Source organism: Vipera berus, assembly GCF_964194415.1.
Source record: "Vipera berus genome assembly, chromosome: 1".
Classification (NCBI taxonomy): Eukaryota; Metazoa; Chordata; class Lepidosauria; order Squamata; family Viperidae; genus Vipera; species Vipera berus.
In genome coordinates this window covers 21713562-21727679 of record NC_138202.1, presented here as the reverse complement: position 1 = coordinate 21727679, position 14118 = coordinate 21713562, and the positions used below count along the sequence as shown (strand labels likewise).

The 14118-nt window shown below is 38.3% G+C and overlaps 1 protein-coding gene across 1 annotated transcript in view; it reads left to right on the top strand.

Moving 5' to 3' along the window:
* MDGA2 (MAM domain containing glycosylphosphatidylinositol anchor 2) overlaps positions 1–14118 on the top strand; it is a gene marked incomplete at both ends in the record, with an annotated part of 586749 nt that overhangs the window by 251981 nt on the left and 320650 nt on the right. Inside the window, one exon of the mRNA XM_081314870.1 lies at positions 12780–12954. Within this exon, the coding sequence (XP_081170996.1) occupies positions 12780–12954 (175 nt within the window). The remainder of the gene's footprint in view (positions 1–12779; positions 12955–14118) is intronic.

The window sequence follows — 14118 nt, the reverse complement described above, 5'->3', positions numbered from 1 at the left end:
AATAAAATATATTTTTAAAAAAAGATGAAATTCATCTTTTATAATCTTGGCTTTCCCATTTACTGTTACTCCCAAAGAAGCATCTTGTTTAATCAAAGGGGACACATATGTTCATGGGAAAATTGCCATGGAATGTTATTCATCATTGTCAGAAGTGACTTTTGTTGATGGGTGTAGCAAACTCTTCAACACATGTCAGAAAGCAAACATCTGTTTTGAGGTCAGGAGTCCAGGGCCCAGCCTCTGCATCTCATCTGCTTCATTAGACAATTAAGCACATGTACAGAAAGCCCTGAGGTCCAATTACAAAGATGACCAAGGAGCTAGCTTGTACCACATTGTCAAAACATGTTGTCAAACTGGCGATCTGAGAAGGCAATCTAATTTAGTGAGAGTTGATTAGCCCTGAAAGAAATAGAGAATGAAAGTTCAGGATAAAAAGAGAAATACTAGATTAGAAAATGCCAGATTGTTATGAAAAGGCGAATCACATTTCTTTCAGAAGTGTTGGAGGCTAAAATGGAGCTGAATCCTAAGCAGTTGCATACACAGAAGCAATGAAAAAAAGTCAGTCCTTTAAGGATCATTATCATTACGAGAATCAAGAATAACAAAGAGGAAAGTAGCACCTTTTAACACCCACCCACACATTACTTAGAAGGGATAAGCTTCTGTGAGCTGAGCAGCAGCTCATTGCATCAAATGCATGAAGTGGCTTAACTGATATGGAATTTAAATACATTTGAATGAGGTACTGTAGAGGTGAAAGATAGGGTTGTTATGTAGATGAGGATTTCATGGGGGATAGATTTCAGGTACCTTATCAACTAGCAATTGTAGTGTGAGTGTGTGTGTGTGTGTCTGTGTGTTTAAATTGTGTTTGATCAGAGTTTCTGAGATAGCCTGAAGCCTATTGATGTACGAAAGCTCAGCTGTCTCATATTCAATTATGCTGGTGTAGTTTATTTGTTCCAAAACTGCTACTTTGAGATCTGTAATGGAATGCCTTGGAAAGTTAAAATGTTTTGTCACTATGTTGTCCTTGTTCTGAGTTTTGATGTCAAATCTGTGCACAATTATTCTTTTGTGCAGGCTAACGTGTTGTGTTGCATATATTCTGGAAGAGCATTGTTTACAAATGATGGCATATTAGAGGAAGAACGTATGTGTGAGTTTGTTGGGGCCTACTTGCAGAGTTTGTTGGGGCCTACTTGCAGAGTCTGCTTCTCATGTTGGTATCATTGTCCTGTTGCTTCTTGTTGTTTTTGAGAATGTGTGTTAAGTTGGTTGGTTGTCTCTATGCAACAAGGGACTTGTCAGCAATGGTATGAGAAACTGTAGTATTATTTTCCCTTCTGGATTGAGGTTTATTAATATAGTTGGTTTGTTTTTGGAACTATAGATGAAAAACAGCAGTGTCCTGGTTTTATGCTCTGTTTTTTAATAAATTCTTCTTGGGAATTGATTGGACTCTATTGATTAGTGTACTGATTTTGCTTTGTTGGAAATTCAGTATTCTGAATGCTACCATACAGTAACATGGCTTTCTTCCTACCATATCTACTATGAGAGTCAGTGTAATTAGAACTGAGCAATCTGTGATCTTATGAGACTGTGTTTTGTGAGGATAATAATAATAATAATAATAATAATAATAATAATAATAATAATAATAATAATAATAATAATAATAATGATAATAATAATAATAATAATAATAATAATAATAATAATAAGTTGGAAGGGACCTTGGAGGTCATCTAGTCCAACCCCCTGCTAAGGCAGGAAACCCTATACCATTTCAGGCAAATGGCTGTCCAGTCTCTTCTTAAAAACTTCCAGTGTTGGAGCATTCACCACTTCTGGAGGCAGGTTTACAGGAAGACTAGAAGCATGGAAAATTCAAGAGGCAAGTTCAGGAAACTAAAATAACTGTTTTCCTTTTGGGGGGAGTCATTGAAGCTAGTTTTGCTTCATTGAGATAGTGAGATCTCCATTCTACCTGCAATTTTGAACTTAAAAAATGAGAGTTGCACCTGACTGAAGTATGCAGAAGTGCTTCCTGATCTTTCCTTATTTTACATTTGTGAAGAATAGGAATAGAAAGGAAAGAGCAGGCAACCCTCTCTTTGTCATTTCCTTCCCTTTCTCCTTAACTTCCCCCAAACCAAACAATTGTCCTAAATCAATTTGAAAGATAAGGGCCTTGGGTTGCTTTTAAGTTTTTTTGTGGAGTGGGGGTAAATTGTGGGATTAGCTATGGGATCAATTTCCCTTCTTGCAGATTTCCATACCTATTTCACTCTTAAAACAAAAAGAGGGTTCCCTGCTTATTTCATATGTTATTATTTCTTTGGATCATTCTTTCAGTTCTCAAGAAAATTGTTAAGCTGAGCTGACATTTGTGATCTCTCAAATACTGCTCACCTACTTGCTTGCAAAGTTCCTTGGAAGCTTCCTCATGAGTTCTTCCATCAGTGGTTCCAGTGGGCCGTAGCAGCAGATCAGAGGATGAGAAAAGATGGGCTTGGATAACGATGACAAGAATTTCAAGAGAAGAGACAAAGGTGGTAGAAGAAAACAGGAGTTAGGACTTTATTTAAGGGGCTTAAGGATCACGGAGCGGAAAAGTAAAAAAAAATGCAAAATTAATTTGATTATGGTTAAATAATGATTTATTATTTTTGGTTCTGCTTACGGGTTATCTTGATTGGGATAGTGCTTATTTTGAAATGGTCAACTGGGTGTAATGAATTGGTTTGCAATATTCACAATACTATTTTTGATATGTAAATAAGTATGATAGAATGTGCACCTGCAGGAGCAAAGGGAGAGACTTTTGGCAACACAGAACTTTCCCAGATGGAAGCCCAGATTAGGACATTGTATAGTCCTCAACTGGATGTATGTGTGGGGGGAAGAGGTTCAGGGTAGCCACAACATAAAAATAATATATCTAACATGTAAGGAAGTTATCACTTTAGTTTGACAAGATTCTGTCCATTGTTGTTGTTGTTAGTTGCGAAGTTGTGTCTGATCCATTGCGACCCCATGGACAATGTTCCTCCAGGCCTTCCTGTCCTCTACCATCTTCTGGAGTCCATTTAATCTAACGCCTACTGCTTCAGTGACTCCATCCAGCCACCTCATTCTCTGCCGTCCCCTTCTTCTATTGCCCTCAATCTTTCCCAGCATTAGGTTCTTCTCCAGTGAGTCCTTCCTTCTCATTAGGTGACCAAAGTGTTTGAGTTTCAACTTCAGGATCTGGCCTTCTAAAGAGCAATTAGGGTTGATCTCCTCTAGGACTGACCGGTTTGATCACCTTGCAGTCCAAGGGACTCACAGGAGTCTTCTCCCATACCATAGTTCAAAGGCTTCAATTCTTTGGCGCTCAGCCTTTCTTATGGTCCAGCTTTCACTGCCATACATTGCAACTGGGAAGACCATAGCCTTAACTATACGCACTTTTGTTGACAGGGTGATGTCTCTGCTTTTTAGTGTGCTGTCTAGATTTGCCATGGCTTTCCTCCCAAGGAGCAAGCGTCTTTTAATTTCTTGGCTACAGTCCCCATCTGCAGTGATCTTGGAGCCCAGGAAAATAAAGTCTGTCACTACCTCCATTTCTTCCCCAGCTATTTATGAGGAATTGAGAGGGCCGGATGCCATGATCTTAGTTTTCTTAATGTTGAGTTTCAAGCCAACTTTTGCACTCTCCTTCTTCACCTGCATCAAGAGGCTCTTTAGTTTCTCTTCATTTTCTCTCATTAGAGTGGTATCATCTGCATATCCTAGGTTGTTGATATTTCTCCCAGCAATCTTAATTCCAGCTTTTGATTCATGTAGCCCTGCCTTTCTCATGATGTGCTCTGCATATAAGTTAAATAGGCAGGGCGACAGTATACAGCCTTGTTGGACTCTGTTCCCAATTTTGAACCAATCAGTGGTTCTGTCCATTAGGTATAAGCAAATAAAGGATTGAACTTGATTAGATTTCACTGTCTCATCTCTGGATTTGGGTCTGACAATAAGGGATTACTATTTCTGGTCATGTTTAATAGCTTTTAACTTTTTTAAACTTTCAGTTGTTAATTGGGATTAGATTTTGATTATTAACAAGAGGTATGAGAGGATTTAGATTAAATAGAAATGGGGATTATATACTTATGTTGTTAGGTATTTTTGCTAATTTTTGCTGCACTTGATTAATAAGGAGAACTGAAGATTTAGAAATGAGTTTATAGAAAATGGGGTGAGATATGGAATAAAGATGTACCTGGTTGTATTTTAAGAGACCGTGATAAGTTCTTAAATGTTGAATATACTTGCTGGGGATAAAAGGAGATATTTCTTTTTGTTGCTATTTCCCTTTTTGGGGGGGATATTTTCCCCACATTTTAATATATTATTTTAATGTATAGAATAGAATAGAATAGAATAGAATAGAATAGAATAGAATAGAATAGAATAGAATAGAATAGAATAGAGCTGGAAGGGACCTTGGAGGTCTTCTAGTCCAGGGCTTTTCAAACTTTTCAGCAATTGTACCACTTTTAGGATATGGCAATATTCGAGTACCACCTAGCAAGGTGTCAAAAACTTGATGACCAAAAAAAAAACCAACCCGTTTAAAGTTGCAATTGCACTGAAATTCCTTATGACCATTTTTCACACTTATGACCACTGCAGCATGCCCAGGGTCATGTGATTTATATTTGGATGCTTGGCAACTGATTCATATTTATGATGGTCACAGTGTCCCAGGGTCATATTATTCCCTTTTGCAACCTTTTGACAAGCAAAGTCAATGGCAGGGCTGCTGGTGGCCAAGTGCTAAGGCAGGACTTCCTTCCCTCCCTTCCTGCCTGCCTCTTTGTCATTCCCATCTCCTTCTGAAAGAAGAATTTGAAACACACACCCCCATATTTTCCCTCTTCCATATATTCATCAAACAAGGAAAAGCCTCCAGAGATAGAAAAGACAAGTCATTGAGGGAACTAGCTTAAAAAGGCACATTCCCCTTTAAGAATTAGCTACTGGCTAGAAAGGAAAGTTAAGTAGCAGCAGTCGGCACTTAAGGAAGAAAAAAAATGTAAATAAGTACTGGCTGCCTGCTAAGGCAGCCTCCCCAAATGCCTCCATTCATAAGTTAAAGAATGCTACAGGCAAAATCCCTTGCAGCAAAACTTACAGCTAACAATAGCAGAGCAATAGAAGCTAACACGAGACATCAACCATCAGCCCAATAGAAGTTGCCAAACACTCCTTAACAACACAAAGCCCACATTGCACTTCAAAGTCACAAAAGCACATAAAAATCCTTCCACTCTCCATCTCCCTCCCTCCGTGCCTCACCTCCAGCCAATGCTGCCTTTCTTCATTGCTACCTTTCTTCATTCCTCATGGAGGGCGACCCCTCCCCCACTGCATTTCTTGCTTGTTTGTTGCTGCCAGCACAGGTGGCTGCCACAGAAGTTGTAGATCAGCTCATGGCCGGCCTGCTTGATCTCTCCTCTCCCACCACCCTCCTCCTTCTTCTTTTCCTTCAGTACAGCTAGAGCTGACTCCGCCTCCCCCCAAGGCTGCTTCTATTTTTCTCTCTCTCTCTCCCTCTCCCGCCCAAACTGCCTCCTTTTATAGCCTTTCCTGTCTCTGCCCCCCCTTTTTCTCATCTGGGAGTAAGCCAGAAGTGAGCCTGGGGCCTTTGCCTCACCCCAACCACTCTGCAGCTCTGGAGGACTCTCTCACAGTAAGTCCTTGCCTGTGCATGCTCGTTCCCTCCCCCACTACACTTGGCTGGGCAGGCCTGCGTACCGCCTGCCACATGCTAATGTACCACAGGTGGCATGCATACCACAGGTTGAAAAGCCCTGTACTAGTCTATCCCCCTACTCAAGCAGGAGGACCTATACCATCTCAGACGGGTGATTGTCCAGTCTCTTTAAAAACTTCCAGTGATGGAGCTTCTGGGGGTAAACTGTTCCACTGGTTGATTGTCCTCACTGTCAAGAAGTTTCTCCTTAATTCCAGATTGCTTCTCTCTTTGAACAGCTTCCAACCATTGCTTCTCATCCTTCCTTCTGGTGTTCTGGTGAACAACCTGACCCCCTCTTCTTTGTGGCAGCCCCTCAGATACTGGAGTACTGCTATCATGTCTCCCCTTTTCTTCTTTTCTTTAGACTAGCCAAACCCAAGTCCTGCAGCCATGTTTTTCATTTAGGTTCTTGGGTTAATTAGTTATGTAAATATGTTAGTTTTACATATTTAAAATAATTCTTAACAAAATTTGTCCAAATTGGACAAATTTTGGGCAGGTGGTTGGACAAGAAGATGTCCAAGGTCCTTTATATGATTCTATGAATATTAGGCTTCTTTCACTGTTAATTGCAAGTATCTAATATATACTCTGTGAATCAAGATACAGCAGGCACCTGTCATGATGAGTTGTACAGTACTGATGCCTCTACATTTATTTAATCCCCTTTTAAAACCAACTTAGTGAGGTGCAAGCACTTGTCGGCCAGTATTTCTTTGCTTAGAGATATTGTTTGGAAGGTTAATAATTGGATGAGAGATCAACAAAAGGACTATAAACAAATGTCTGAAGACCAAAAATCCCAGAAGGCAATGGCAAAGTATTTATATGTATTTGGCAAAATGTGGCATGGTTTTGTCCATGAATTCAGCAGGAGTCCAGCTTGAATTGTTAGTTATCATCACATCTGGTGGCAGTGAACTGCAGAATTGTTCTAGCTAAAATGTTCTTTGAGTTCTTGTGTGACTATTTGATAATAAGCAGAGGAATATTGCTTGTGATATTCTTTGCCAGTGGAGACATTCTTTCTAAGCCTCTTCTTTAGGCTCACTAAGGTCTGGCTTGAGAATGATGGTGTCATGCTTTCTTGATATATTCCTGCCCTCATCATTTCTATATTGAATGAAATTCATTTTTCTTCATTCCTATCTTAAACAATCAGTATTTTCAACTGACAGATGATTTATTGTTGTAATCATTGAGTATTCATGTTTGATTTAAGCTAGCGATTTAAGAGCCTGGGTATTTTTTAGTCATTTCCATGTAAAATCAAGGAAGGTAACAGATTTCCATGCTACCTTTACATATTTATCATTCTCTCTGCATGATCTTGCAATAAAGAGAGGTCAGTTGTACTCTTATACTCTATGGACCACCAGTATTTTCATGCTGTTTCATTTGCGATAGACATTTTCTTTTCTGTACAACTGCTTACAAACTGATCTACGTTATATCCTGCAGTTTGCAATGCTGAACAAGTGCTCTGGGCTGACCTATATATTCCCCTTTTCTATATTAGAGGGTAGATGTTAGTTTACAAAATTTAGCAGACATTTAGTTGGATTCCAAACAAAGTAAATATCTTGAAAATTATTTTAGTAGTGTGATATTTAGTTTGTGCAACCTGGGGTTTCAAAGGAAAGAATAAATAAGGAAATGTGCCAACCCCAAGGTTTTAATATGAAATGATGATCTTTTATAGATTTCCTTTTTTACATGTCTCAAGGCAGAACATGTATTTCTGCATTTAATGGGAAAAAGAGGGTGTTGTAAACTGCAAGTGATTGAAAGTCAACTATAGTGACAAGTCTTTACAGTCTGTGAAAGGTAAAGGTATATAACAAATCTGATGCAGATAGCTATGGGAATGGATTTAGAAAATTCATTAAAATGTTCTCTGGTGTGATTACAGAAGCAACAGGAAGAATAATCCAATAATATCCATGCAGTTAGATTAGCAAATTGTGAAACGGAAGGGCTACAGGAAATGATGGATTCTCAACAGAAAAATGATAAGCAACAGAAGAAGAATCCATGAACATTGTCTATGGAGATTCTCAATTGTCCAGGTCATGGCTGTCCCAAAGGTGCTTTTTCAGGAGGCAACTTGACTTTCTTATTTTTCTTTAAAACTTTTCACTTCTCATCCAAGAAGCTTCTTCAGCTATGACTGGGTGGTGGGGAATGGAAGGATTTACTGTATATTCCTTGCAAACAGCTGGTCATTTGCATTCTTTTAGAGAGTCATTGAGGCCATTTGGAGGTTTACCTGTGTCCTCAGGGTCACCTGAGTAGTGCAAATGGGTGTGGAGCCTTCTTGGCTGCAGGATGTTTTCTGTCCTTTGTCCCTTCACTGTTGAAAACAGGTGCAGGCTGTTGGGGATGAGTCTGTGTTGTCTGCATCTCAAACTGAAGCGCAAATGGTTCCTGTAGTCTGCAATGTTTTCTGGAAATTCATGCATATTTCTGCACCATTCGAAGGTTGTTCATTCCAAAGTGCATAGCTAAATGTCTATGGAGATTCTCAGTCATCCAGATCATGGTTGTCCTTAAGGTGCTTTTTTAGGAGGCAACTGGACATTCTTGTTTTTCTTTGAAGATGTTTTGCTTCTCATCCAAGAAGCTTCTTTACCTCTGAAGCCTTAATAAAGACTCCTTACACCTGTGGTGTGTGTGTGTGTGTCTCTCTCTGTGTGTGTGTGTGTGTGTGTGTGTACATGAGCGGGACAGCACAAATTACAATTATAAATTTTTGCAGTTATAAGTCATGATAGCATAGCCCATTTTTTTTACTATTGTTGAATGAACACCATGGTCATTAAGTGAATGGCAGGGTCATTAAGCAAATCCATTTTCCCCAATGGGTGTTCTTTTTTAATCATAAACCTGCAAGAGTCACAATACAGTCACATGACCACAGGATACTGCAAACAATAGTAAAACTGAACCGATTGCCACTTGCCCAAAATTCAATAATGTAACCACAGGGTGGTATATGTGTGCAACCATTGTAACCCCTACAACAGTTCATAAATAGCTCTGGGGAGGTCCATTGTAACTTTAAATAGTCATTAATTGACTATCTGTATGTTGAATTAAGGGATTCTGGATTGGAGGAAGACATTGTATTTTTAAAACTGAAGAAGAAACATCAATAACCTGTGACATTCTGATGACATTACTCCAGTAGCTCAAAATGCAAAGGATATGCAATATCTACTAATAAAAGTCAAGGAGAATAGTGAAAAAATGGTACCAAAATTAAATACGAAAAAGACCAAAGTAATGACAACAAATAGAACAAAAAGCTTTAGAACTGATAATGAAGATATTCAAATGGTACGTAGCTTTTGCTTAGGATCAACCATCAGCAGTAGAGGAACAGGCAGAAAAGAAATGCACCAAAGACTAGTAGATGGTAGAGCAGGCATGAAGGCCTTGGGGGGAAAAAAACATATTGTGATGTGTCTTTACCTAAAAAGATCAGAATATTGCAAGCAATAGCATTCCCTGTGTTATGCGCTCCTGGCCACTTTCCTTCATGACCAGAGACAAGCTCGCCTGACCGATAACCAGCCAAGACACAGTGAATGCCTTTTGTTTTGTTTATTGCAACAAGCAGGGAGAGAAGCTATCAAAACTTGGCTCTCTCCAAAGTTTCAACCCAAAATATTCCTATTTTTATAGTTCCCTGGCCCCAGCCGCACATCCCTCCTCTTTCCCCATTGGCTGAGGTACTATGAGGTTACACTCTTTCCGACCGCCTCCTACATATTTCCTGCTACATACTAAATCATACATCCCATGTACATTAAAATTAAGAGATAACTTATGCAAGGTGTGTCAGTTAATATTAACCAACTAATTGCACATGCTCAGTTGTCTGAGTTCTAGCCCCTTTTTAATGACCTTTTAGAAAAAACAGGTTCTTTCCTGTTTTGCTAGTTATCTTCTCTTACAGACGTTTTTATAGCTTGTCTTCTTCCTTTCCCACTCTAAGACCCAGCTAATTTTTGCCTACTGTTTCACTTAAACTTCCTTTCTTTGTGCTCTCCTTTCCTGATTCTCATCTTCTCCGTTCACCTAGTAAATTTCCACTGGAGCATATTCAGTTTTAAATTTCTCTTTCAATTTTAAAATTTTTGAAGACCTTTCATTTACTTCTATCAAATCCCCCCTTTTAATTTTTATTGCACTGAAAGGTCTTCATTATCATGCTTAGAAAATCTTATAACCATTAACTGTATAATTCCTGCTCTTCCTAAGGCTTTCCTAAAAGCTTTTCCTACAGCTTTGGTTAAAGTAGATGCACATAAAGGAATACATTGCAGACATGCACAACACATAAGTCCTACACATATTTGTTTTAGCCATCCAAAATTGAGAAGCCAATTAGTTAACCCACTCCAATCACTCCACATATTTTCATACTTTTGTTCAGGAGCTTTAGCCACTTTCCTAATTCCTTTTGCAATATCCATTACTGCTTCACGATTGTCATCTACCTTTAAATCCCACAAAGTTTTACCTTTATTTCCCAGGCTGCTCTGGTGTGTTGTCTTCTGTAATATTAGAATTAGAATCCACCCCTCATGATTATTTCACAGTATTACACACCCAAAAATTGATCCACAATCACAACAGCAATAACAGCAACAGCAGTTACACTGACAATAACAAAAATATATATATTTACCACCTAATTCTTACAATTTACAATTCTATGTTTTCAGTTTCTAATGGTGTGACTTCTGTCTCAGTTATTGTTTTTATTTGTAACAAACCACTTTTAGTTCTTTCATGATCATCACCGCCAACACCTTTGTTCTTCGTCTGGGGTCCTGAAATTCTAATAGGTAAAGGTAAAGGTTCCCCCGCATATGGGTGCTAGTCGTTTCCGACTCTAGGGGCCGGTGCTCATCTCTGTTTCAAAGCCGAAGAGCCAGCACTTGTCTGAGGACGTCTCTGTGGTCATGTGGCCGGCATGACTAGACGCCAAAGGCGCACAGAACGCTGTTACCTTCCCACCGTAGTGGTCCCTATTTTTCTACTTGCATTTTTACGTGCTTTCGAACTGCTAGGTTGGCAGAAGCTGGGACGAGTAACAGGCGCTCACTCTGCTACGCGGCACTCGGGATTCGACCCGCCAAACTGCCGACCTTCTGATCGACAAGCTCAGCATCCTAACTCACTGAGCCACCGCGTCCCTTAATTCCACAATACATTCAACATTAACAGAAAGGATTATCTGGGTACTTTTATCAAACTTGCCACGTCCCACCTCTAAATCATCTTGATATTTTTGTCTTTTAAAAAAAGAAATTATGAAACTCCATAAACTGTCTGGTCATTTCATATCTTTTTCATATTTTGATTGGATTTGTAGGTATGGCCACCATGATAGGTCAATACCTTGTTGTTATAAATCTTGTCTAGATTTTAATCTTCCTTCATTGTCCAGTAAGTCTTTATATGTTACAAATTTATCATAGTTAATTAAGTTTGGGTAAGCAAAGGCTTCCGTTGTTGAAAGCCATTCAGGTATCTTAATATATTTTTTTTCTTTTATTTTTTCCCATTCTAAGAGAAGTGAGTTTCTTATAGCATGGTTCTGGAAATATCTATGCGCTTTATTCTTCCCATACCACAGAAAGGCATGCCAGCCAATCTGCAGGTCATGCCCCTCTAGGTATAGTAATCTTTTGTCTCTAAGTGTTATCTATTCTTTAATCCACATTAAAATAGCTGCTTGGTAATATAACTTTCAGTCTGGGAGTCCAAATCCTCCCCTTTCTCTAATGTCCTGTAGCAATTTCACTTTAATTCGTACTTTTTTCCCTTGCCAAATAAATTTCTATATTATGGTATTCAGTTCATCAAAGAAAGCTTTTTCTAATTTTAGTTTGAAATAAAAAAGTATTTTTAGTAAGATATTCATTTTAATTGTAGCTATTCTCCCTAGTATTGATAGTTGGAGATTTTTCCACTTTTCTAAGTCCGGTTTTATTTGTTTTAATAATTTTGTATAGTTGTCCTCTTTTACTGTTATACATCTTGCTGTTAAGTAAATTCCCAAGTACTTAACTTTTTTAACTATTTGAAGATTTGTTTTTCTTGCAAGTTGCATTTTCTGTTTTTCTGTTTTTCTGTTAAGTTCTTTGTCAAAACTTTAGTCTTTTCTCTATTTATTGTCAAGCCTGTGACCTCACCATATTGTTCTATTGTGGCCAACAATTTTGTGCTTGTTTCCAGAGGTTCTTACACAAATTCATTGATCATTTTAGGAAAGTATGATATTGCAAACTTTGAGAACTAGCGTATAATCCCATGTGTTTAATAAGTGTCAAAACCATGAAGTTTTACAGATACTGTATGAAATCTCTTTTGTGCATGTAGAGCTGATAAGTAGACCAATCTAAATCCTTGCCATGTGAACACTGCAATTTTATGTATTTTTCTTTTCAATTTTGTGTGATTTTTTTTAGCCATAGAAAAATCTGAATTTTTTTTTACAATGAAAAAAAATTGGGCCCCAGTTTTCCTAATGCACATTTTTTAAAAAATAAAAGACTCACTTCATTCTCTCTGAACAAGGAAGTAGCATAAAATTTGGTAACTAACGAAATACATTTAATTTGTGTTAGGTTGATTCTAGAAAATTTAGTTCTACTGCATGCTTTCAGATCACATATTGCTGTCAAATTCAAAAGCTAAATAACAAAGCTGAGCTTATTCCCTGTCAAGTCTAAATTTGCCCATAAGTGTGGCCATATTTGATAGAATTACATCGATTTAGTCAAACATAGCTTTCTTTTTTTGTATCTTAGTAAAATAATTCCATGATTGCTACTTGAAGACCTGAAGTTCTCTAAATGCAATGTTGTGTGTGCTGCTGTGTCATGTTCGTTAGTGACAAAAAGAAGAGAAGGACCAGCTAAAGTAACACTCTTTTTTGATGCTTGCTCAGATCAGGTGGACAAAAACAGCAGGAAGTGCCTCTGACCGGTTTCAAGACTCGAGTGTGTTTAATGAGACCCTGAGGATCACAAATATACAGCGGCATCAAGGAGGGCGCTACTATTGCAAAGCTGAAAACGGCTTGGGCTCACCAGCAATCAAGTCAATAAGGGTAGATGTATACTGTAAGTACATTAATTCCAGAACTTTCTGTTACTGAGTTATGTTTCCTCTGCTGCATTAAACTAAGAGGTCATTGAGGTTGGCAATCTGGAATAAAGCAGTTATCAGGCAGTCAAACTGTCAAAGAAATGGCCATTTTTTTGGAGGAGGGGTGGATTTGAACATGACTGAAATTTATTTTTTGAGAACTTTGAACTCCATATCCTCACATCTAGCCATCACCAGTTTCACAGTGTAAGGGGAAGATTGATTGATGTATCATAGTAAAAATTGACACTAGTGAAATTCCCCCAGGCGTAGCACTTTTCTCTTTCGTTGCACTGTTTTTGGAGGGTTTAAAATAGTATCCAGAAGCCAGGTTTTAAAGCCTAACTTCGAGTGAGGTTTCCAGATGTTCTTCCCATTTGATGTAGTTTGCTTGAGCTTTCAACCTTAGACAATAAATCAATAAATCTGTCATTAATGGTAGTCCTAAGCTCTGGAGAGAACACCAGGGGAAGTGCAAACATGTCTTTTTGTTCCAGGAAAGAAATGATGTAAAATCTGAAGTTGTTTTAACATTCATTTACTAACAATGTTCCTGTATCTGTGTGTGTGCATCTATTCATATATACACTTAAATATTGCGGTGTTGCACAAACTCCTTTTCCAAAGTTTGGGATTTTTAAAATACTTTTCTCAGAACCAGTGAATCAATTCACTATATTAATTAAAGCAGTGCTTCTCAATCTCAAATGTGTGGACTTCAGTTTCCAAAATTCCCCAGTCACCATTGGAGATTCTAGGAGTTGAAGTCCATACATCTTAAAGTTGCAGAGGTTAAGAAATACTGCATTAATACACTCAGTAAAGAGGACCTAGGAATGGTTATATACAGCTAAAATAAAACAAATTGTGGACTTCTTTAAATAAAAGTTACACACAAGGCATCTTATCTTTGATTACGTAGGCAGTCCTCACTTACCAGCCTTTTATTTAGCAACTATTCAAAACTGCAGTAGTGCTTAAAAAAGTGGCTAGTGATCAATCCTTGCGCTTATGACCATTGCAGAATCCCTGTAGTCATGTGAACATGATTTGGGCATTTGGCAACCATCACACATTTGGAAAACACATGACACCCCCCCCCAGCATCATGTGATTGCCATTTGTGACTTTCCCAGCAG